The sequence below is a fragment of the Solanum dulcamara genome, chromosome 7 (assembly GCF_947179165.1).
Source record: "Solanum dulcamara chromosome 7, daSolDulc1.2, whole genome shotgun sequence".
NCBI lineage: Eukaryota > Viridiplantae > Streptophyta > Magnoliopsida > Solanales > Solanaceae > Solanum > Solanum dulcamara.
In genome coordinates, this window is record NC_077243.1 from 13,980,875 (window position 1) to 14,008,013 (window position 27,139).

At 31.8% G+C, this 27,139-nt stretch overlaps 2 protein-coding genes and 1 pseudogene across 2 annotated transcripts; 2 read left to right on the forward strand and 1 right to left on the reverse strand.

Moving 5' to 3' along the window:
• Positions 1-4,194: 4,194 nt before the first annotated feature.
• Positions 4,195-10,485, forward strand: LOC129894436 (uncharacterized). Its single transcript, XM_055970136.1, has 2 exons — positions 4,195-4,416; positions 10,217-10,485. Exons 1-2 carry the CDS (start codon positions 4,256-4,258, stop codon positions 10,338-10,340), a joined length of 285 nt encoding a protein of 94 aa, XP_055826111.1. The 5' UTR covers positions 4,195-4,255; the 3' UTR covers positions 10,341-10,485.
• Positions 10,486-19,903: 9,418 nt separating this feature from the next.
• LOC129896493 (WEB family protein At3g02930, chloroplastic) lies at positions 19,904-24,458 on the forward strand. Its single transcript, XM_055972414.1, has 3 exons — positions 19,904-20,309; positions 20,846-21,053; positions 21,374-24,458. The coding sequence occupies exons 1-3, from the start codon at positions 20,293-20,295 to the stop codon at positions 24,056-24,058; spliced, it is 2,910 nt and encodes a 969-aa protein (XP_055828389.1). The 5' UTR covers positions 19,904-20,292; the 3' UTR covers positions 24,059-24,458.
• A 392-nt stretch (positions 24,459-24,850) lies between these two features.
• Positions 24,851-26,915, reverse strand: LOC129896494 (exosome complex component RRP45A-like; annotated as a pseudogene).
• Between the last annotated feature and the right edge of the window lie 224 nt (positions 26,916-27,139).

Genomic DNA, 27,139 nt, shown 5'->3' on the forward strand with positions numbered 1-27,139 from the left:
CTACAATTATTATTTTTATGGAAAAAATTCAAATATGCCCTATATTAGAAATGGCTCAAAAATGTTCTTCTTTCACCTATTAGATCAAAAATATCTTTAACTTATTAGAAATAATTTAAATTTGTCATTCCCTCTACCTATTAGATAAAAAACCTCTTAACATATTAGAAATGACTCAAAATTTACTAATTTTAATTATATATGTCAATAATTTTTTTAACAGTACTTTAACAATTATTTATTTTTTTATTTGTATTTTAAAAAAAAAATCTTGCTTGTTTGTCTTATCTAATAAAAGTATTTGCTTTAAATAAAATATATGAACTAACGTGTGAATTAACCCGAATGTATGTTGTGTAAAAATATTATCTTAGTCATGGAAAAGAGGGATTTCATTATGTATACCCATAAAAAGATAATTTTTGATGAATTTTTTTCTGAGTATAAATACAGTAATAGTTAACATAATTTATACAAAAATTTCAGTAGTTTTAAAAGACTATAATTTTTAGATAATGAAAAAAATATATAATTAAGATGCTAATAGATGTAAAATTAATCAAAAATTTGAGTTTTAATTTATTCAAATTTAAAGGCTAAAAAGAATTTTAAAAAATATTTGATATTATAAAAATTTATATTTATTGATAAAATATATTAAAATCGCACGAAATGCGGGAATATTAAATAATATTTAATAGTTGATAAACATACTTTTTGGTAGAAGGAGGGCAAGTTTGAATCACTTCTAATAGGTTAAGAGCATTTTTGATCTAATAGGTGGAAGGAGGACGTTTTTGAATTATTTCTATACGTTAAGAACATTTTTAATCCAATAGGTGGAAGAAGAGCATTTATGAATAATTTCTAATACGTTAAGGACATTTTTAAACATTTTCCGTTATTTTTATAATACCTTGCCTCACTTGAAATTTTGAAAATAATTTTTTTAAAACAAGTAATTTCAAAGAATAGATTTTATAATATTTCATAATTACTCTTTCTAACTTTAAATGTTAATGATTTATTAGTATCGGGTTGTTGCATTTACAATTTTTAAATGATCATGTGATATTTTAAATTGGGCTATCCATTCGATTTTGATTTTAAGATTTTAGTTATGGTTAAATCGACAATTTAATAAGATTTATTTTTTTATCCCTAATTATGTAATTATGATTTTGGATGTTAAATACAAATCCATTTTTCGTTTGCATTTTGATAGTTGTTGTCGTGCTGATGATATATTTTTTTTAAGCTCTTCACTTGATGAGATTCTGTCTATCTGCGTAAACTGCGAACATATATTTTTTTTGTTTGAGAGAGACATTGCTATAATGCTGCATCCAAATTTGCTACTTAATCAGAATGTAAACGAATTTATTTTGTCAATATAATTGTTTTACATAAACGAACTTGCAGCGACGTGCTTAAAAAAAAAAATTGCAAATCGTTGCACTTGCAGCGATGCTGTTAAAAAGAAAGAAAAAAAATTAGTTGAAAAATGCTGCTGTCGCAGCGATGTTTTTTTTTAAAAAATAATTTTGATAAAATTGCAACAAGAGCAGTGATTTTAATAAAAAAATTAACGGCGTTAAAAATAGCAAAAAAAATCGCTGCCGAGATAACGATTTGTCCCTTTATGCATTGAAGAAAAAAGTAGCCTTTGGCTCCGGACTCATGTTTTATTTGGTACTTCTTTTACATGTTTTAATTTTTATTTTTGGTAATTATCTTATTTCTTGGATACTTTTCCTATTATGTTTATATATTCTTACGGTTTAATTGGTTTCATGTTTCTTGTTTTCTCCGCTGTTTCGCTTGGTGTGTATTTTTTTTTTTATTTAATATAAGATTATTTATTGTATTTATGAATTTGGTTTGACAATGAATGATAATTTTAAAATCTTGTATCGACTTTGGTCCTTTATTTTTACGTCTTAAGCACATAAATTAAGATTGATAAGGAAAAAACAAATTTAAATAGAAAAAATGACTATATAATTATTGTTATACTAAAACATGCATTTTCAACACATCAAAACTTTGGTATATATACCATGGATCATGACCCGTGACCTCTTTAGTTAGGTACGCATAAAAATGTTAGGTGTTTTTAAAGTAAATATTTTTATAGTATTTGGGTAAAAATTAAAAATGTTTTTAAACTCTTCTTTTTAAGCAAAAGATAAAAATAAGTCAAATGCTATACCTCATTTAAAGATTCTTATAATAAGCTCGTCTATTATTGGTTAAAAAGTATTTCCTTTGTTTTATTTTACTTGACTTCAATACCAAAAATAAATATTTCATTTTTTGTATTTATCTTAATAAATCAAAAGAGTTTTATTATTTTTTCTTCCGGCATTACCCTTAGTGTTAATTTTATATTTTTTTTTTGAGAAAGTAAAAAAATTAAAAAAAATAAATATATATCCATACATGTGAACTGTTTTTTAGCAAAGTTTAGGAGTATATATAATCTTTTTCACGCATGAATTAGTTTTTGACTTCTTTGGTTATCGTTATTTGACTTTCTAATTCTTATTTTATTTTTATTTTTCATTCTTTGGTGTAAATATAAGAGAAATTTAAAAAAAAAGTGTGAATGAAAAAAAGAGAAAAAAATCAGAAAAAAATTAGAACTTATTTTTTCCATCTATATTGTAATTCAAAAATAATTTTTTTAGTTGCTTTATTGTAATTTAGTTTTTGTATCTATAAAAAATTTAGGGCATGTATGATAAATTTTACAATAAAAGTAGTGAGAAAAATAAATTTGACCATCAAAATAATAAATTCAAATTAGTCGTTGAATCAAAAAAGTAAAAAAAAAAACAAATTATGTGTGAAAAAAATTAAATAAACCCCTATATGTATTATTTTTTTTAATAAAAATCTTTCAAAAAATAATTTAAACTTTCGTTAGAAGAAAATGGTATATGTGAGTCATTTGTATAACAGTAAGAGTATATATAAATCACTTTCATAACGAGGGGTATATTAACTCTAAATGACAAAGTTGAGGGGTATATCAAATCATTTTTCCAATAATAATAGTCAAATTTAGAGTTTCAAAACAACGTTAATGAAGTTAGTTTAGTACTCCCTCTGTCCACTTTCCTTATTCACTAAACTAAAAATAGATGCATATTGTTTGTCCATTTTTAAAAAATAAAAAATAATTTATCACTTAATTCTTATTTTACCCTTATTATTAACAATAGTCTGCATTTTTTCAAGATATTAAAATTTATTTTATACAAAGATAATGTAGTAAAATTGAGATTCTATTTATGAAAAAAGTATACAAAAAAATTCTTAAATTATGTGAAATTGAACAAAAATGTCTTTCGTTAACAGTTTGATCCAAAAATGTTCATACAATCAATACTCTAATCCAAAAATATCCATATTATTACTTTTGAGTCGAAAATGATAAACATAATATTTCCTTTTTTTTTCTTTTTAAAAGAATTCTTTTTCTAATGAAATATCACAACCCATTACTATTTTTCATATTCATAAGAGCATAATAATTCATTATTAATTTTCATTTAAATAACAATAATTTGTTTTTCCTAATAAAATAGAAAATATTTTTATTTCTCAATATTTTTTGAATTGAAGAAGAATAACTATTATAATCATTGATTTTAATGTTAAGATACAACAATTATAATTTCCTATAACATGAAAACTTATTACATTATTTCGAATAATAAAATATCTTAAAATATTATACATGAAGTTATTGTTGACTTTTTTTCATATTAACTTTAAAATCAAAATATATTAGCAAATATTTATCCTACTTTAGTTAGAAAAAAATAAGAAATAAAAATATTTTATTAGATTTTTTTAATTATTATCTAAATGAAAATTAATGACGAGGTTGCTACAATCTTATATATATATATATATATATATAACCTTTATTATTGATTTAAAAAATACACGAGGTATTTCTGTTATAATTAATAAAAAGAAAATATATTAATTTCCATTTTTATATTAATCAAATAGATTTTAAAAGAAAAAATAATAAGATAATATTCTTTAAAAATATTTCTTTATAGGAAAATGGGTATTTTTGACAAATAGAAGGTTTATGCGATTTTGTATAACTCAAAAATAATTTTAATACTATTTTTTAAGAATAAATTGATAGTAAACGAATAAAAATGAACGGAAATATGAATACGAGAGTAGATGAGAATTGTCAATTGGGCGGAACAAATGGTCAAGTTGGGCCATGGCGGAAAAGGCAGGAAAAACAGCGAGAGAAGGGAATCGGAGCAACGAGAAGGTATGCAAGAGATGCAAACAGATATACGATTCAGCTTCTAACAACTCAAATTCATGTCGATTTCATCCTTCTTTCTTTGTCTGTCGCCGTCACGACGATCAGAAAAGGTATCACTTGCCTGTTTTAACTTTGTGCTTTTTTGTTATTCTGCCTAATCGTTCCTTCCATTGGTCAAAATCATATCCGTTTCGTATATTTGTCGGCAGACATATCAATTGATTAGTGAATTGTTTTGATATATTCAGATCCACTTCATTCAAATGCGGAATAATTTGTCCTTAGGGGTGTTAACGGACTATTACTGTGCACTGATGTGTGCTTTCTGATATCACAATTGTATCATCCTCTTATTCGTATTTTATTTCAGTTTTCGAGGAACGAGGTTAAACTAGGCGATGGGGTTATTTATGAGTGTGAAGTGCGAAATAGCTTTTTTTAAGAACATATATGCTTAGCTTGTTTAAATTGTTTTAGATATGATAGGTGTAATTTATCCTTGTATTCAACTATGTTGCTTCGGAATATTCAAAAATGTCCATAGGTGCGTGTTGGAGGCAGTGCATTTTGGAGAATCTGAGAGTGTGAGCAACATACGTATTCAGAGATCCAGAGATAACTCTAGCATTGTCCAGCTATTCTTCGGTAGGAACACAAAAATAATAGAGTCTCTAGTGCACTTAACAGAAAGAAAAACACTTTTTCCCCATTTTCATTGACCCCAGTCTTGAAAAGATCTCACTGTCATAGTTCATCCGTAGTGCCCTTTATTATATGGTGAGGTACTAAACTGGACATTCTGTATTGTTTTGTACCACTGAGCTAAATTTTGTGCCAAACAACATAAGCCAGGTAAATGGACCTCCTTGGTTGGCCAAAGATATTGAATCTTGATACTGTCAATATTAAATCATGACATGTTTTAGAATTTATACCAAGATTTTTTTCTCAAAACTTTTTGTTTTATAATATTAGATGAATCAAGAGTCGACATCAAGAAATGCATGGCTGTAATTTATGTATACAGTAAAACCTCGATAAAGTAATAATCTCGCTAAATGAATATTTTTCTCCGGTCCCGACTTGGGCCAGTTATATTAAAGTAATATTCTCGCTAAATGCATTAGATGATAATTAAAAATAAAGTATTAAAGGCTCAGAAAAAATATAAAGTAATAATTACTAAAATACATCAAGAATTTATATATATTTAATCAGTCAATAATACTAGACCAATAACTATTTCTTTTTAAAATATGATTCTATAGTTGATTGTTTTTTCTTCCCACCAAAACCAAAATTAATCTCATCTAGCTTTTTCCTTTTATAGTTAACATAAAATCTCTTCATATTCTATATACATGAATACAATTAGAAACATTAAACTTCACTAAATTCGTTTAACTTTTCTAGATTTAAATAATAAATATGCAAAGACTACACTTTTTAGTTTCCTAGATTTAAACTTTTGAAATTCTCAATTCAAATATTTCTTTTTCTTTCTTATGGCACATACTGCAAAATACTCTCTAAAATAATAAATATTTATTTATCGATAAATAAATATTTTATGCATTTATCGATAAACTAATAATCTCGATAAATGAATATTTTTTTTCGGTCTCAAGCATATGCATTTATAGAGGTTTTACTGTATTCGTTTATTTTTTGGGTACTAGTGATAAATATCAAACATATGCTATCAAAATGACCTTATTTTTAAATTTCTTAGACTTCATCTTGTGATATACAGATCATTGCACTAATATACTCGTATTCTAGCCTATTTGGCAAAGCTTCCCTAATCTGCTTATTTTGAGAAGTGCTTTTTGGAAAAAGTACTTTTGGAGAGTAACAATTTGTGTTTGGCTAATCACTTTGGAAAGTACTTTTGCCAATATAAGAGTAGCAATTTGTGCTAGGCCAAGGTCCCAAAAGTGCTTCGGGGGAAAAGCTGCTTTTCAAAAAAATGAAGAACAGTTCAGCTACTATTCAAAAGTATTTATTTGTCTCCAAAACACTTGGTCAGACATATCAACTCTCTAAAATAAGAATTTTTAGAGAAATTAAGTACTTTTGGTTTCTCAAAAGTTTGACCAAGCAGGCCAATAGCCCCTCCCACTATTAGGGGGAGTCCTTCCAAAGAATCTTTGTTAGAACTTATTAGACATGATAAATATCAATGTTACGTATTTAAGTTTCAGTCTCCTGCTCATGATGAATAGGGATGGATTTCAGCCAGAACTTCCCAAGAGAATATTTTAAGTTTCTGAAGCACAACTATTTCTTATAACCGACAGTTCATATTGCCTGTCACCTGGTATCACTATCAGCCATCTAGATGTTTTTTTTCCCCTCTTCTGGCAGGAGTAGGAACTAGGAACATCTACTTAGCTAACCTCACTTATGATAACCATAGTATATCTGACATGAGACCTTAAGCTTTTATTCATTGGGGGACAACCATCACTTTTTATGCAGTTCATATTAATGTATAGTTTGCTCCCTGAGGTTGTACGCAAACCCCTTTACACACCCCTTGACCATGGGAATCGGTTTACACATTAAACCTTTTTTCTAATTATGTTTAATAATTAATACATGCCTCATCTTGACCGCTTTTTCCATTTATGTGTATGTCACGCACGAATGATGGCCTGATACGTGTCACTAACTTTAAAATGAATGACTAAAATTACAATTATAACCATCATCTCTGCCAAGGGTTCTCCACCATTACACCTTAGCTCAACACTTCACACACTTGAAAATCAAATCTTTTCTCTAGCTCAATTACCTCTATCTTTCATCAGGTATGAATAAAAAATCAAAATTTCAATGAGAAGGTTCAAAGAGTGAGTCTCGGCGTAGCTTGTCAGCGGAGTCTTTGCTGTTTACAGTCAGTGTTGTCAAAGGCGAAAAGCGCAAAAAAGCTCTAAGGTCCATGGGGGTTTTAAGCGCAGAGCACAAATAAAGTGTCAGACTTAATGAAAAAGGCGCAAAGGGAGAAAAAGATACAAATACATATGTTTAGTCCAAGACCAATAATTATAAACATGAGTGACAAATATATGACCAAGAAATTGAAAAAAGAAGTATTGATAAAGTGAAATATCAATTGTTTAGTGTCAGTTCTTCAAAAGAGGCTCATTGGCAAGGAAAAGTTTGCCTTAGAACCTTGATGACCACACTGAAGCACACATAAAGCGAGGCGAGACGCTCAACACGTTTTGAGCCTTGCTTTAGGGCTTTAGCATGCTTAAAGCGCGCCTTTGACAACACTGTTTACAGCCATATTTTCCGATATGTTTTTGGGGCTCACTCACCAAATTGCTTCCTAACTCGGTATCCACCGATTTTTGTTCTAAACCTCCAACTCCTTGGCTTCTCAATTTTTTATTCACTATGTTCTGAAATGCCCAAGAGGGAAGTTACGAACTATGAAGGGAGACTCAAATTCAGTAGGGTTTATGGTCGATGAATGGACGTGGACTGAAGTTTTGTTAATATTTTATCTTCAGATTAGCAAACTTCTTCATTGCAGCTAGTGGATTAGTGGTGTATAAATTGGATCCTTTGTCTGGGTTTAAAACAGCAGTAGTAAGCCTTTATCTGGGTTTAAAGGAGTTAAGCAGCGGGACATGACAGGGATTATGGTGTAAAATGTTAGTAACCTTTTTTTTAATAGAAAAAATATATGAAATGTTTACACGTGTCAGTATTTGAACGAAATTGTATGCCACGTAATTAAATTGGTGTGTAAAATGATTCCCGTGGTCAAGGGGTGTGTAAAGGGAATTTGGATACAACCTCAGTGGGTATTGAGTTAAAGAACGGAGGTAAAGTGATGTGAAAGAATAAGTACAATGAGATTCAGTAAGTTTTCCTTTAAGACCTTGGTACATGAATTGAGAAGGATAGAGGAAAGGCCCATTATCGGCCGAGTTTCGAACCTTTGCCCATTATCAACCGAGTTTCAAGAATTTCTCGGTAATTGGGAAAAAAAGTTTCATTAGGAAACAGTACTTTCGCGGCCAAAGAGTAACGATATCTCTTCAGGATGGAGAGGCCCGAACTTTCCATCTTCCAAGGGGCTGCTATCCCTTACCAATCAACTCATCTTAGGTGCCCCCCGCCCCCCGTTTTATCTTCTTAGTGGCTGCTATCCTCTACCAATCAACTCATGTTAAAGAAATCTCTTCATCTCGTTAAGTGTTGACTACTGCAAAGTTCCTTGCAAACACTCAGATAGATAGTGTTTGCTAGGAAAGGACACTATTGGATGGCAGCTTCATGCTAGTTTGCTGTTTCTCATATGTCTGCTGGCTTATATGCCCGCAATTAACAAAGTCTAGAACAAGAGTGCACATTATAAAATTCTTTCCTGGGAAGGAAATTGCAGCTTAGATTTCAAGATAACCAAATTTAGAGAGCTGGGGAAGTGTGTACGACTCTAATAACCTAAATAATTGATTTATGTGCTCAGATCTTAAAATGAAATTGCAAACAATTTATTTCCAAAATGTGCTGGGTTATTAGTTCCCTGCTAATATGCATAAGACTTGCAACTATTGTCAGAAAGTTGGGTTTAGCACAATAGTTTACCTATGAGCGCTTCAATGAAGGTGTAGGTTCACGTCATCTGCTGCAGATTTTCCTCTATATTTATGGAGTAAGATCCTTTTGTTTGTTCTAGAAACTTGAGCACCCATGATCTCACTTGTAGAATCGGAAACTGCTGAAGTCCATAGACACGACTCTTGCGACATGAATTTCCCTGCTAACTACTTGACGCTGCACCCTGCTAGGTACAAGAAGGACAAGCCACCCAGTAACTTTTCTTTAGCCCACATAGATTCACGCTGAATCATAATTAGTCTGGGTGTTACATCTGTGAGGAACAGAGACAAAGAAACACTAGTCCTTTTCTCATCCTTGCTTGTTAATTTTTTGGCACTTTGCACCTTATTTTTCACTCCCTTTTGAGAAAATCCACCTGACTGACAAGAAAACTTTGATGTGCATACATGATTTTTCTGTGTGAAAGGGTGCTTTTCTTCTAGAGTTGCAGCTCTAAGTAATTGGTTTCTTTCAGCAAAGAACTTAGACCAGTTTCAGTGAGACTGAGAGAGCCTACTGATATTTTCTTCTTATAAAGAAATGAGAATATCTGTAAACCTTTGTTATCTACTGGATTGATGCACCGCTTATAACTTGATTGAGGCTTATAGGCTTGCCATTATTCTTAGGGTGTCAACATTTCTCATATAAATTTGTGTAGCCCGTCCAACCCTCCAAACTTGGGCAGGTTGAATTGGAAATAATTCATTGGATCAATTTAGAGACAGCTCAAACCAACCCATTTAAAAGTTTGGTAGCCCGAAATGACCCTTCGCAAACTTCATTAAACAATAGAAAAAGGTTTCTCTCTGTTCAATTTCATCCACTTCCTCGCATAAGTATTAGAAAAGCTGTTCCTTAAAAAAAGTTGTTTTAGTTTTTGGTAATTAAACTAGTTATTAGAAAGAAAAAAACAAGACAAATGATTTAAGTTGGGTGCATTGGGTTACAACTACAACAACATACCCAGTGTAATCCTACAAGTAGGGTTTGGAGAGGATGGGGCATACCTAAACCTTGGCCCTACCTTTTGCGGGGTAGAGATGTTGTTTCGGATAAATCCTCGGCAAAATGTTTCTAAACATAAGCTATTAACCTGTAAATTTCTACCACTTAACTTTCTTGTATTAGTAAGTCCTTTGGATGGATTTCTTCCTGAAAACATGGTACGGGTTTTCCTCCATATCTATTCACTCTCTGGGAGTGATATTACTAAATTTGTGTCACTCAAGATATTTTCTCAAGGATGGTTGACTAGTTGAAGGCCTCTGCCTTCTTTTCTCTTTGTAGGTATTACGAACTAGGACCAGACGATCCTCCTTATGCTGCCAAGTTTTATGATTGCTGCGGAGCAGAAGATCCTGAAGCAAGTGGCTGTACCACCAATTTCCATGTTTCATATGATGATGAGTAGGAAGTTTCTCATGGTCTGTTATGTAACCTTTCTCTAAATTAGAAACTGTCTGTACCTGAAAGAATTTTGCCCTTTGATCTTAAATGGACAGTCTCCACATGGTCTACGTAATTATATATATAGAAAAATTTTGTTTGATCTTGCACTTTGACGTGTTCTTGATTTTAGGGATTAGGTGATGATCAGCCTTACTGATAATCGAAAAGATTTAGTAATAGTTCTAACTTTAACTACTGAATTACGTATTGTTATCTTCTTGTGATATGATAAAGTTGGTTTCAGACAAAAGAAATGTAATATACTATGAGATAAGATGCAACCATAATAGTAGCCTGTTTGGATTGATTTATTTTTAAGCAACTTATAAGTTGAGAACTGCTTATAAGTTAAAAAAAAAATAGGTGCAGACCAACTTTTTTTTTTGACTTATAAGCTGTTTTCAACTTATAAATTGGTTAAAATAAGTTCATCCAAATAAACCTAACTATTTATTAGGGCTTATTTTAAGTACAAATGACTTTAAGTTGGTCAGTCAAACACTCAAAAAAATTAAAATCAGCTTATAAGCCAATCCAAACGGCCTCTAGGTTGTTGCCAACTATAATGAAGAAACATAAACTTGATAGATCTAGTTTTTGCAACTTTTTATATTGTTAACTGAATCTGATTGTATAGCAGGTGCATAAGCCAGCTCATTTGGAGATTCTACTGAACAAAATAGTTATAGTAATATCAACTATTTGATATTGTCCCAACTTGCTTAGCTGGTTTGCTTCAAACTTTTAAGTTAAAAAGGACATTCATATCTACTTATCATTAAAATTGAAGTTGACAATTCACTTGTGGCAATAAAAATAAAAATTGATCAAAATAATTTATTTATAAATAAAAGATTTTGAATGGTGACAGCAGAGTGATAACATGCGTCCCACCAATTGAGAGAGAGAGTGAAAGGCTACTTGTGGCGTGGTACACCTCGTCTTTGTCTGTACCACGTTTTAGCTTTACTTTTTTGTTTTCACCCAGTGTCTGGTATCATATTTGGAGTCTAACTAAACAAGAATTAGCATAAAAAAAATTCCATATTAGAAATAAAAAGCTTTCTAATAAATATGACTCTATACTCATGGGACTCGAATCCATTTTAGCTTTACTACCTTGTCTTCTTCTATAGTTTTATTTTATGGGCACTGTTAATTGTTTGACTCTCCAATCTCTTTAAGATTTTATATTGAGTACTGTCTCGGTTAGCTTACCCAAGCTTTAACTATTTCCTTAATTATTATCGATATGGATATCAGGTAACTATATCCATCAAGAAAAAACGAGTTAGAATTTTTAATTGATGAATTCTGAATTTCATTAAAAAAAGACAATTTATTGAGTGAACGTGCTAATATTGAGTTCTGAATCAATAAAGAATTGATCTTTATAAAAATTTAAAACTCTTAGCATTATCTCTCCCAATTTCTATAAAAGAATCAAGGGACTAGTTTATTTCCCTTCGTTCGTAATTACTCGTCATATAATGTAAGCACATCACATAAATTGAGATAGAGGACCAACAAATCGAAAGGTATTCTACAACTAACTTCCTCGTGCATTTTTTTAGTTTCGCGTAACTTGTAATGTTTACAAAAGATAAGAAGAAAAACGAAAAATGTATGAACTATGGTTTGATGGAGTTTAGTTCATAGATGGAGAGGAAATTAAAGATGCAGAAAGTACAGACCTTTTAACACTTAAAAGTGTGAATTGACTCTTCACTCCTGAAATGATTATCTTAGCTATGAAAAAAGTAAAATTGAAATATGAGAGCATGTTCGTATAATTGTAGATATATAATAATGTACCTATTGTTTGTTTGCCCATAGTCTTAAAAGTAGAAAGAAATCATATGTAGGACTAGGAGTGCATGTTACATGTGGGCATTCAATAATTGTTTCATAGGCACTAATGGGTGGATCTATAATTGAAATTATTGGTTCGATAAAATTTAATAATTTTAATTCAAATTTTTTATTTTTCTTTAAAATTTCACTTAATTAGTATATAGAGTATGAATTATCTATATCGAATTCAGTTATTGTTTAGAGTTTAAAATTCAAATTTTATAAACTTAAAATCTTAAATACATCTCTAGCAACATGACATCACATCATAACAATAAATAAAAATAATATATGTTAGTAAACTGTATTGAAAACAAATAATGAAACAACAACAATAAATTCTGAAATAAAAGACAGAACTATAACAGAAATAAGAACAGTGTTTGGAAAAATTATGTAAGAACAATAAACCGCGCCCACTGAATGCACAATGTGTCCTTAAGGAAATTATTTCCCTCAATGTACCTAAGGTTTTGGAATCTTTCCTCCTAGGATAGAATGATTTACTCACTAGAATAGCGGTACAACAAATCATGGTGACAGCGAATCACTCAAAGGCAGTATATCACACAGTTTTTAGGAAGTGCAGAAAAGAAGAAGAAGAAGATTGTTTATCAGAAATTTTCGTAAGGAACAATTCTGAGGATTAACCGATATATATAGCTTGTTTACATTCTTTTTGAAAAGGTATCTGTTGGGAAAAGATTTGCCAAAGGTTTGCAACTTTTCAGAAAAATTCCATTGGAAAAACGGAGGGAAATATCCATAGCCATAGTTGTAGCCGAGCGAGTGATGACGATGACTGCGCAAAGGGAGACCCTCTTCTTCATCCTTTAGCAACATGAATGAGTGCTTCTACTTTTAAGTAGGAGACTTTTTCTTTCCACCACCTATGTGGACAAATGTTTATTTCATAAAGTAAGAGAGAACAAATCATTTTCCCCTTCACTTCTTTTCCCTCCATTTCCCATTCAACCTATTAATTAAATCCAACAATATATCCCAACAGTGAGGCATAGGAAGGGTAAGATGTACGTAAATTTTATCTCTATCTTTGTGGAATAGAACAAATTATTTTCGATAAACCCTCAACTCAAAAGAAAACAATATCGTAGCACATTGTAGTGTAATTATTATATTTCATTTGCACTCAAAAGGCAGGGTGTGGGAGTAGGGTGGGGGGGGGGGGAGAATTAATAAGTCAAGCATATATGCTATATTCTATTTTAAAAGGAATATTTTTATTTATTGGGTTACACATCAATAAGGCTGGAATCCAAAATAATGTGTCTTGCGTTTTAAAAGTTTAGCATATTTCATGTGTTTGGAATTTTTTTATTTTTTTTTTTGCTACGTAGGCTATTTATATAGTATAATTTAAATTGGTAACCGTAAAAAATGGGGGTGCGGGGCACCGATTAAGAAGTATTGATCGATAGTTGGCCAATAGTATCGATATTACAATTAGATATTTTTCTAATAAAAATAATTTCTAGAGTGTCTGTCCAAATGTAACGATTGTATGCATTGGAGGAATTTTCAAAAGCATTGAATCGTTCAAAAATAATTTTCTTCGAACACTCTCCCTAGTCAAACCGTTTGCCTCTATTTTGTTCTCTAAACACATGCTTGAGAACTGTATTTAAAAATAATGTTATTATAAGGTAGATTTATCATTCTTTAAGCATAGAAATAACCTCTGTTGGGAGCATTAACAAGTTATTCTTAAGTTTTTGTAAGTATTAATTAACTCCTTCATTTTATTGACAGACTCTTTTGATAGGTAAATAGAGATTTAAATTTATTTAAAGAAACATTAGAAAACCAAGAAAACATAGTGAATTGTTATAGTTACATAATGGGGGTTTGATAGACCTCTACTCGTATATTTTTTTTTAAAAATGTAAGATAATTTTTGGTTTTATTGGGACAACAAATTACTCAAATATTGTTATTTGACTAAAAAAACTAATCCATTTGTCATACCATCTTATTTACAACAATAACATATTCTATGTAATCTCATAACTAAAATCTAGAAAAAGTATGTGTACGAAAATCTTACTCTTATCTTAAAAATAGAAAGGTTATTTTCGATAGACTTTATTTCGACTCAAAAATAATAATATTTCAAAGCAGTTAAAAAGAAAAAAAAAATAACGAGAGTGAAAAAACCACAATTTTGATAGGTTATTGTCATAAATTGGATGACCATACCATGGAGAAACAGTATTACATAATTATTCACAAAATGAAAAAAAAATAATCATTTGTACAATTGCGTGATCAGTAGATGAAGAGACAAAGGTATTGTTTGTGTTATATAAAAGGGTCACAAATACCATTCCTTAATTCAAAAGCGCGAATATTTTTGGATTAAAGTATTAATAATATGAACAGTTTTGGATAAATTATTAACAATAAAAATATTTTTGGATTTAAATATTCACAGAAAAAATATATTTATTTTTGAATCAAATTATTAATGAAGAATATTTTTAATTAATTTCACATAATTTAATGATATTTTTTAAAAACCCCAATATATAATATTGGCTACTGTTCGAAGCCATGTGCTTCCAATAAATCCATTTCTGCTTCGGTTTCATCTTCTTCTGCTCATTTTTTTTTTCTATTTTTTTTTGTTTTTCATTTGGTATTCGGAGTACGGATTGAATCCTAAATAAATTTGGATCGCGTACTATAGAGCACATTCAAAAGCGCTTCCAACAAAATTTAGTTCATATCCAGGGCTTGAATCCATGACTTTTTTTTTCATATTTAATTGATTAAATATTTTTATGATACTCTGAACTAATTACACTCACTAGTAGATTCGGGAACAATTTTCATTAAGAATATTCAATATATAAGAAGGTAAATGTAAATATAAAAAAAAGTCAAAAAATATTTAATATCAATTATATATATATGATATTTATAAATATTTTTCAGCGAAAAATATTCAAGATGAACGCAAGCTCCCTCTTCATTGCGGTAGCTTGAAATCTATTAAAAAGATACAAAGTCAATCTTAAGGAACATTTCTAATCAGTTTCTTTATATATTTTGGAATTTGTATGGGTAAGTGGACTTAATATTATTAAATTCCATAACATAAAAATCTAACTTTGTACTCAGTGTTACTTGCATAGGCAACAAAAGTCCGCCTTCTATAATTTCTTTGCAATTGAAAATTGGGATAAGATAATAAGAATTTTTGAATTATGGCAAAATTGTTAGTTATATATTTAAATTATGCAACTGTTATATTATTTTTCTGAATTTGATTTTGTTGTATTATTTACGATCTAAATTATGCGAGGGTCGTATTTTTTTTTTCTGGACTTAATTTTTCTGTATTATTTAAATTCCTACAATATTTTGGTCTAGACTTTATTGTTGTCTAAATGCATTTATTGATCCAATTTTTATTGTTGTTTTAATGCAGTTTTTGATGGCGGATTTTTGATCTAGTTTTAAAAGTAGTTTGGGTACAATTTTTTCTGCAGTTTTGATCCAATGACATGAACAAGATCAATAATTTGTAAGTTTATATACTAAAAATAATGATTATACCTACGCATAATATTAACTTTAATTTACAACTATGACATCTTCATATATAAATGAAGGAAACATGTGCCCAATATCAAGTTTAAGGGTGAAAATAATAAGACCGTCACATAATTTAAGAATGAAAATAATATATATATATAAAAAAGTTCAGGACATAATAAGACCCTCCATATAATTTAAGTGTGTAATTGACAATTTTATCATAGTTCACGAGAATTCTTATGCCTTATTCCTTAAAAATTAGGCATTTTTTTTTTTTTAATTTCTCACCAAGACATTTAACTTTCAAAAAATATCCACTTTCATATAGTAAAAGGAGAACCTTAAAGTGTTAAATTTCCTAGAATGGAAAGTAAATGAGAAGAAGGACAATTATTATATTAAATTGTGTCCATCTTTGTGGGCAATTAATATATTAGCACATTATAAATTTCCTAGAATGGAAAGCAATATATTAAATTGCAAACTTAATAACTTGGATGACTATGAATTTATAGTAAGTTCAGAACTTATAAATTTAAAATTCTGACTCCATATTTGTCCGCAACTTATGAAGATTAAAACGAGAAATAATTAAGTTGAGGGATTTTGGTTCCTTCTTCCAAGTTGGGATTTGATTATTTGTCAAGATTGTTATTCTCCTTTAGCACATGATGAATTAGTTGGCCTCTATAATATCATTAAAATGATAATCTAATAGGACACAAATTTCAATGATAATTATTGAGTTTGTCTCCCTTTTAATTCCTTGATTAATACTCCTCCTAAATTAATCATCACTAATTAATCCCCCCGCCCCCTTCTCATGATCTATATATGTCTCTTTCTAGTTAGTTCTATATATAAAGCTTCCTTATATAGATTAATATATATAAGGTGAAATGTAACTTCATACCTTCTAATGACATTCTCATCTTTATAATAGACTAATAATTACATAAGTTATCTCATTGACTCTGACGTGTTATATTTCAAGTGAAAAGAACCAGATTAATGAAAATGGTACCAAAATTAATTATCAGCCTATCAAAGAAATTAGTAAATTTAATTTATCAAACATATCAAAGGATAATTTATTATTTAACTACCACTCCCTTCGTTCTTTTTTACTAGTTCAGTATACTAAAATTGATTTTTACTTATCTATTTTAATAAATCAAGATAAATTTATTATTTCTCAAGATTACATTTATTATTCAGTACTCACAATTAATCCCCAAACTTATCAGAGTTACACATACAAATTTTTATTAACAAGGCCGATAGTTTGATATAAGTAACTAATTGTTGATAAATTATTTTTTAGAACTAATAAAAAAGAACAAAAGGAGTACATACTATTGTTGATGCATTTTGCAATGGACGTAGAGAAGGACATAAGATAATTGAGTTAAATTAACTTCGTGAAAATAACACATTTTTTACATCATCCAACTAAGATATATAACCAATAACAATAGGTAACTGTGTATAGTAATTTCAATCGAGTATATGTCATATTCACGAAAAGTGTGAAGAATTTTGTTCATTGTATTATCAAGTTAAATTGACTTTATAACATATAATCTATATCAATCTTGATATGGTATCCTAGAAACAAAATAACAAGATGCTATAATTAATTAAATCGTAGTAATCATATGAAGATTATTTATACAACTGGTGTGTAATTTAAACCTTTTACAAGAATATAGTAAATAACATAACCCATTATTAAAACATAAATGAGCAATGTATATAAGTTACTCCCTACACAAGAAATAATTGTAATAATTAATTAGATGTGTGGCTAAGGTAAGAGATAAAGAAGGCAGGAAATTTATAGATCTGTGTAGGGACTCATTTTCCTACCTAAATGTTATATAGTCCATATATTATATCATACTATATATTATATCCCAGCTAGCATTTATAGCAATTAAAAGGTAACGTAATAATAATTGCAATTTCATCTTGAAGTGACTTCTGCCTGCTACCATATACTTATTTACTTATAGTAGTAACTAACGAATTTTATATGCTCGTTTGTTTATTTGTCAACTTCCTACCTAGCTACTTTATTCATCTGCACCTATAAGTACATACAAATTTCGAATTCTAATTTTGGAATGAAAAAATTCATGATAAGGTGGATTCCATTTTCACTAATGAAGTCACCTTAATTCAATGAATGTCGGTTTATATTTTTTAATTCATAAAAAGAATTATTTTAGTTACTTCTTTTATATTTTTATTATTTTTATTATAAAATTTCTAACTCAACAATTACCCTTTTCAATGGACCTTATCCGATATGAATTCAGATTAGTTAGAGCTTTAAAACAAATAACGAATATCGATCGAAAACAAAAAATTATCTTTTCTTAAAAAATTCACATTTTATTTGAGACATTATTCATATTGAGTAAACAATCACATTAAGCTTCTCCTTTTATATGGAAGCGGATATTTCCTTGAATTTGAATGTTTCGGGTAAGAAATTAAAAAAATAATCTTATACATCGCCCTTCAACTTTTCTAATAAACAGAAAGAATTGCTCAAATGGTAAATATTTTTTACTTCCAATTTTAAAATAATAAATTCAAATTACTAAAGAAGCAAAATGGATCGAAGCTCGATTAAAAAAAGAAGTAGAATTTTTTTGAAAAAAAAATCAATTTCAACAAAATGGTGTACAGCACTATTTAGTTATTGTAGGAGTAGGAGTTAATAAAATAAGTTTACTCCTTCTGACCATTTTAATTTTTGTACAACATGATTTTAAATTGAGAAGTCAGATAATTTAATTAAGGGACCATAAACTTCAAACTCCTTAAAATATTCCATTTCCCTCCGTTCACTTTTAGCTGCCAGTCATATCAGAATCAATTTTTACTTTTACTGATACATCTGAATATATTAAAAAATAGAGTTTATTAAATTCCCATGACTTTTTGAAATGATAATACTCACGGATATTATGATAAGATATGCATTTTATTTGTTAACCTTCCGTTCATTTTTATTTATTCAATTTGAACTTTCATATTTTAAAAAAAATAATAATTGATATGAGCATTTTGTTATAATATTCATATTAATTGATATCTAGTTTTAAATATTAAAAAATAATTTAGACTTGAAATAATCTATGGTAAAATTAAAACATAAAGAGAAGACAAGTAAGAATAAAAATATATTTAGTAGATAAATAATAATATAAAGTTATTGTGGACAAGTAAAAATGAAAAAAATAAAATAATTATTAATCATGTAAATTTCCTTAAAAGAGGTCACCTTAAATCGTTTGGTAGAGTATATTGAAATAATGTTAAATAGAGTGTATTATTAATGCTTGTATTAATTATATATAGAATATTTCTTATGCATTGTTTAGTTTAGTGTATTAAAAACTAACACACATTGAATAAAAATATTTATTACAAAAATATCATCAACAATTATGATGAAAAAGATGTAAAAGGGGTTTTGAAGGGTAATTGAGTCTTTAATCATAATAATCCACATTAAATCTCTTGTATTACTAATACTTAAAAATTTATGATATTAATAATGCAAATCTTAATACACAATATAATGTATTAGTTATATATGCCATGAAAAAGTGTACCAAATAAGATATTACAAATATATTTAATTAATGCATATATTATTTTTACTAATACACTCTACTAAATGACTAATATAAGCAAATCTTGAAGAGAGATGAGGACTCAAATCTTTAATTTTGTCAAATTCCTTTTTTTGTACAAAAGAAAGTGCAGCTTTATACAATAAACACAAGAAAGAACAACAACCCCCTTGTTTGGACCCTTGTCCCCATTTCCTTATCTTTATGCTGAAAAAGCAGTAATAAGTAGATATTTGGATTCACAGGTCTTCCTCTGGTTCTGAAAAAAGTTACCCCTACTACAACAGGCTATTAAAGCATACTCCTTTTGCCCTTTTCATTTTTTGACTCATTAAAGTTTCGACGCAATTGATAAAATTATTATTACCTGATTTTATATATTTGAGTTGTGAAAACAATTTTTTGTAAGTATTTTTTTCGAATTTCATACTTAATGAAAGCTCAGTATATCGAGGGTTTCTTTGTAATTCTCCCCTTGTGTTTGTGTGTGAGAGAGAAAGAGACAGTGTTACTAATGTAATGGCGTGGCCACTCTGGAGACAGAAGAACACCAACCCCAAATGATTTTCTCTGTAAATTCTTCCCTTTCCTCAGTTCTACTACTGATATACTACTCCTGCTGCTAGTACTACTACTACTGTTACTACTTGAATTTTTACTATTTTCTTGATATAGAGACTCAAAATTTCTTTGTTTCTTCTATCTGTCTCTCTCTAAGACAAGACCATGTCAGCACTATAGCAGCAAAACATCCTCATTTCTTGATAAAGCACCATTCTTGTTTCCTTAAGTTGTGAAATTTGGAATTTGTATCTTGTTTGCTGCAAGAATCTGCCTCCCACCGACACCATGGCTACAAAATCAAAGTAAGTGACACTGGATCTGATTTGGGTATTTTCAAGATTTTCATGTGATCCTAGTTTGTGGGTTGTATTTGCATTTGTTACTCATTTTTGAGGTGCTTTGTGGTTACTGTTTCCTAGAAAAGCATTCTCTTTTTTTGATGCCCCTATTCATGATTTTGTGCATTTTGTACTTGGATAGTGCCTAGATTTGCTTGCTTGTAAGTTGGTGTTTGGTGGATCATAATTCTTTTGAGGATTCTTATGTACTTTTGGCTTGATCTTTGGATCTAAACTTTACTCTTATTTGCCCTAATTTTTGGGTGGAATCCATTTTTGTGCTTTTGATGCTGTCTCGTTTTCTGTAACTGTATGATAAATGCTGATATAAAAACTTAGAAAAAGGGAACTTTTTGATGTAATTCTATATAAAGTTTCCAACTTTGGCTTGGATCCATCACAATTTGTTTGCATTTCAGTAAAAAGGATACTGTGTTTCTGCTTCTAATCGTGTATATTGAGAATTACCTAATTGTTGCTTATTTGAACTTGTATATCAGATCCACTCTGGGGGAAAATCCTAACAAGTCAACACCAGCAACTCCTCGAGACCGGGTGAGCAAATTGAGCAGGGGACTATCAAAATCTGATGCTGATTCGACCTCACCATTGCAGAATTCACGCCTTCCAGTTGAGAAATCTCCAAGATCTGTTACTTCCAAGCCTTCTGTGGAACGGCGGTCCCCTAAGATCAGTACCCCACCTGATGTAAGTTTCACATAATTCATTTGTTGACTACTTACCAGCGTTTTTTGGGGGGTTGGTGGATCTAGAGATGGAAAAAGGCATGGAGTTGAATGATAGGATGCAACTTAAGTGGCAATGTCTTGCTGTGCTATGTGTCTAATTAGGTGAAAATCTCAGTTTTCATTCACCATTGGTTTGAATAAATGCACTAGTAGTCGTGGCAATGAGTGAATGATTTAGACTCTCTAACAACAATGTCTAAAATGATATCTAATCTATATAGTTTGTCTCAAAACTTACACATTCTGACCAGAAGCATTGCGTGATTTAATTGTTGTCAGAAAAAGCCAACGCGGATCCTGAAGCCATCAGAGCTGCAAGCTGAATTGAATGTTGTTCATGAAGATCTTAAGAAGGCAAAGGAGAAATTAGCTTTGGCTGAGAAGGAGAAAGAGAAAGCTCTTGAAGAAGTGAAGGAATCTCTGAAAATGGCTGAAGAAGCCAATGAGAAGCTGAGAGAAGCTATGGTGGCCCAAAAGCGAGCTGAAGAGAACTCTGAAATTGAGAAGTTCCGTGCTGTTGAGATGGAACAAGCAGGCATTGAAGCATCTCAGAAGAAAGAAGAGGAATGGCAGAAGGAGCTCGAAGATGTGAAGAACCAACATGCTTTGGATGTTGCTGCTCTCCTATCCGCCACCGACGAACTTCAACGGGTAAAGCAAGAATTATCCATGACTTCTGATGCCAAAAATCAGGCACTCAGCCATGCTGATGATGCCACAAAGATTGCTGAAATGCAGGCAGAGAAGGTGGAAATTCTCTCTGCCGAGTTAGTGAGACTGAAATCTTTGCTTGAATCTAGGAATCAAAGTGATTCTAGCGAGAAGAATAAGTTGGTGGAAGATCTGAAACATGAGATAGTAGCACTGAGAGAAGTAGATAATGAGAAGAATAAATTGATGAAAAACCTGAAACTTGAGATAGAGGCACTGAGAACAGAAGACAGCGAGAAGAATAAGTTGTTGGAAAATCTGAAACTTGAGACAGAGGCTCTGAGAAAAGAAGATGATGAGAAAAATAAGTTGTTGGAAAATCTGGAACATGAGAAAGAGTCACTGAGAAAAGGAGATGTTGAGAAGAATATGTTGTTAGAAAACCTGAAACTTGCGAATGAGGTATTGAGAAAAGATGATGGTGAGAAGAATAAGTTGCTGGAAAATCTGAAACTTCAAATTGAGGCATTGAGAAAAGAAGATAGTCAGAAGAATAAGTTGTTGGAAGACCTGAAACTTGAGGTAGAGGCACTGACAGAAGAACTCGAGGAGGCAAAAAGTTATGAAGAGAAATTGGTGGAGAAAGAAGCTCTCCTGGAGCAACTTAATGTCGATCTGGAGGCTTCTAGGATGGCTGAATCTTATGCACATAATCTAGTGGAGGAATGTCAGAAGAAGGTTGAGGAATTGGAGGCACAGTCTAAGGAAGCCCGTCATTTGGAGAGGTCTGCGTCTGAATCGCTGGAGTCAATCATGAAACAGCTGGAAGGAAGTAATGATTTGTTACATGATGCAGAAGCTGAGATTGCTTCTCTCAAGGAGAAGGTGGGCCTACTGGAGATGTCAGCGACAAGACAGAAAGGGGATCTTGAGGAATCAGAACGCCGTGCTCAGGTTGCCAGGGAAGAAGCTTCTGAAATGTCAAAGAAGGTTGAGTCGCTTATTGCTGAGCTTGAAACCGTGAAAGAGGAGAAAAGTCAGGCTATTGAGCATGAAAAACTAGCGGCAGAAAGTGTTCAATCCCTGTTGGAAGAAAAAAATAAACTTATAAATGAGTTGGAAAGTTCCAGGGAGGAGGAAGAGAAAAGTAAGAAGGCGATGGAAAGTTTGGCATCAGCATTGCATGAAGTTTCTTCAGAAGCAAGAGAAGCTAAAGAGAGGTTTTTGTCTGGCCAAGCTGAACAGGAACATTATGAAACACAAATAGAAGATTTGAAGTTAGTACTGAAAGCAACCAATGAAAAGTATGAAAACCTGCTTGATGAAGCAAAAGAGAAAATTGATGACCTCACTACTTCAGTTGAACAATCTAAGAATGATCACCAGATTTTGAAGGCTGAGTGGGAGGACAAGGAGCTTCATCTGATGAATTGTGTAAAGAAAACTGAAGAAGAAAATTCTTCATTGGAAAAGGAAATAAACCGATTGGTGAATCTGCTAAAAGAGGCTGAGCAAGAAGCTGCTTTCAAAGAGGAAGCAGTTCAGTTGAAGAGTTCTCTAAAGGAAGCTGAATCTGAGGTGACCTATCTAAGGGAGGTTCTTGGTGAAGCAAAGGGTGAGAGCATGAAGTTGAAGGAGTCCTTAATGGACAAGGAAAATGAAGTGCAGAATATTCTTCAGGAGAATGACGAGCTTCGAAGTAGAGAGGCTGAATCTTTAAAGAAAGTTGAAGAGTTGTCCAAGTCCCTCAAAGAAGCTTTGGCCAAAAAGGAATCTGAAGAAAATGGAGAACTTTCTGAAAGTGAAAAAGACTATGATATGCTTCCAAAGGTGGTGGAATTCTCTGAACAAAATGGAGGAGGAAGAGTGGAGGAGAAGCCTAAGATTGAAGTTATGCCTCATCAATCTGAGCAATCCCCTGAAGAAAAATCTGAAGGAGTCAACATCATATCGCATGATAAAGCTGTTGAGACCCTAGCTGAAGTTGAGAAGCCAAATGGAGAACTGACTGGAAACGACAACAAAGAAAAGGAAGACGATGATTCAGCAGAAGGTGAGTTTAAAATGTGGGAGAGCTGCAAAATTGGCGACAAAGATTTCTCTCCTGAAAGAGAGACAGTACAAGAGGAGGAATCAGATTCGAAGACAGAGGCTGGAGAGAGCTACGACCAGGTAAACGGATTACCTTCAGCGGAAAATCTTGAGAATGGTGGCGCATCTCCTACAAAGCCGCAAAGTCAGAAGAAGAAGAAACCTTTGCTTCATAAATTCGGAAGTCTACTGAAGAAGAAGGGCACCAGCAGCCAGAAGTAATACACCGGTTGTCACCTATCCCGTGCCTGACTTGTAGAGAGGTATACTAAATTCAAGAGTAAATGTTGGACTTAAATGTGTTTGCTCAAAATCTTTGCTTTATTTTCTCTTCTTTGGTTATTTGTTTGTCCCAAATAGGTGTTTACATAAGAAAAAAGATTGTATCATCCGTAGTGTTCCATTCTTATTAGTTCCTGGGGTTCAATTTCTCAATGTGGTTTTATCATGTTGGGCTAATGTCCTTTATTTTGTATTATTCTTTTTAGCTTTGTTCATTTTCTATACTTTTAGTTTCTGATTTCCATCAGGAGAAGAGATGCTTTTTCCAAATGTACTATGATATGGTCTAGAATTGGTCTTCCGTCCATCGTCTATATCCTAGTTAACCTTGTGATGTTCATTAGTGTTCTTGAACAATTGTTACTCTAGCTGCTCGCCTTAGGGAGATTGGTTTTATGATCCATTACAAATGTTCATTTAGTTATATGGTCATTTTCACAATTGTTAAGGTGTTCGCGCGGTATAACTAAAATTTCTCTTGCAGTTAATAGTTTAATTATCGTTCACCGACCACTCTCAGTGTCATGGTTGTTAAGAGAAGCTACAAATTAGCCAAATGGTTTTGCAAAAATTGAGCAATTGTGCTTGGTATGAAAGTAAAGCACTTTTCAGAAAATGCCCCTTTTATGGTGTTTGTTGTTAGATCTTCCGTCAAGAAAAAACATTTTTCTTCATAATTATCTCGATTTTTAACTTTATATCACTGCTCCCAATTAATGTGTATATATATAAACACATTATATTTCATCGAAACATTATTGGTTTTGTTAAAATAAGTATGAAACTTTTAAACTTGGCCGAGTAAAAGTTTTTTTTTGTTTAGGCCAAACGAGTAGGCTTGTCACATAAATAGTCTGTCAGTCAAATCTAGCAGAAGAGTTCGTCTACAATGTGACTGTTTTTTCTTTACAACTATAAATAGAGATCCTCTACAAGGACAAAGACCACATCAAAAGCTCTCTCAAGAACAAAGCATTTTTAGACTTCCTCTGAGTCCGGAGTTCAAGTCCAAGAAAGAAGTTCAAATCAAGATTTCTGAATGCCACTAATTCTGCTGCGGGATCAAGTGATTGGAACTCAAGCTAGGTGACCGATACCAAATGCAGCATTCTTTAATCCTCCATTCACACTGAACATCGATGGCGATGATTTCCATTCATGTCCTTCAATTTGAGAACAATGATTCAACTGCATCAGGAACTCATGAGCCGCTCCAACTGTGCAATTAGTCGTAGATTTACTAAAGTGCAGAGTAATTTCAATCTCAAGAAAATAGATCACACATGCATTCTCTAAACTGCGGCAATATTAGATGATTTCTTCTTTTTCCGCTTGTTCTTAGGCTTAACAGCATCTTGTAAAGTTTTTTCTCTGCTTATTGCCATTTCTTTTCCAGCTGAGTAGGTTGATGAAGATACTGGATTAACATCTGAAAGTGGTTCATCTGATTTTGTTTCATCTCTAATATTATCACCTAAATTGTCTAGATTCATAGGCACTGCTACTGAACCACGAGAAGCAAGAGTAGCTTTCAGTTGACACCCTCAGAATATGGATCCCAACTGGACGGCCCGCCTGTGAAACTCCAGTTCTTATCACTTCTCTTGATGATTCTACCCTGCTCGACATCCATGTCATCACTCTGACTAACACTGAACTCTTCTGATTTCAAATTTTGCCCCTCCAAAATTTGCTTAGCCTTTTCACCTGGTTCATTGACATCAACAGCATTACTAGGAGCATGTCGCTTGACCATTCTGAGAGCTCTCTCTGTTTTATAAGATTCAACAACGGTTTTAATTTTGCTAGTTATATCTCCAGCTTTTACTGAGCTATGCGCAGACACTGCATGACACCATGTCCTCCAGCTTTTTGAATTGCACAGACATCGCCATTTGCATTCAGGGTGACGGACATTCTTCCTCCCATAACAACTTCTTCATGATGTGTTGGATCGGTGACCATATGCTCGTCTCCAATAAATGCAATAGTTACTGCTATAGGTAGATGGTGTATAATCAAGGGAAGTGGCTCCCTCACCTCAGGTGGATGCAGTGTCACTTCCTGTCCGTCATCTCCTCCTAGTGTACATTCAGGCCTCCGAAATGTCAAAAGCGCAGCTAAAGCAGCAATATTGGCAGCATCAACAAGATTACCTCCATTTTCCAAAATATGGAGATCAATACGAATTGACCAGACCCACTTCCCAGCCACAACACAGAGTGGTTCAGTGTCCACAGCCCTACTTTCCCTTAACCCTCTGTCAATTATGCGACCCAACTCAACAGCAGACTCTGAAGGACGACCTGCCTCAAACGAAGGATCCCCATTGGCGAAAACGCAGTAAATACTGAAAGGGTTCCTTCATTTGGTCGATCTCGATAAGGTTGCACTAGTTGCGACGTAACAAAGCTCATAATATGAGTTTGCCCTAGTTGAACTTCTGATGAACCATCTTCTCTGCCGAACTTGATAGTGAGGCTTCGATAATCAAAGGGACGGCGACCATCGACTCTGAGTTCAGATTCTAAAGCAGATTCTATGAACTTCTTCTCATTCACTGTCATTCGCCATATATTTCCCAATCTTTGCTCCATTCTCTTAGGATTAAGAACAAGTTCTGGGCTTGTCCGGCTGGAGAAGGCCGCGCTGCCGTGGTGGTACTGGAGGAGACCGCGCCGCCGTGGTGGTGCTGTGAGTGGAAAAGAGAGCGGGTAGAGTTTATAAGGTATACGCGTATTCCTCTTTCTATTATAAGTTAGCCAATAAATTGACCCTTGGATTAAAAATGAGAGATACTGTGTATACACGTAATTTATAACATGTTGTACTATAAGATTTTGTTAAACTCTATTTTTTTGGGAGAAGCTTGGAAAATGACATTTTTGTTACTTCGTTTGATTGTTTTATCCCAGAATTAGCTACTCCCAATCTTATCCACATTAGATGTGATTATACTAAGTTTATGTCATAAATAATCTCAAGATTACTTATATCAAAATTAATATTTTAGCTCCTATT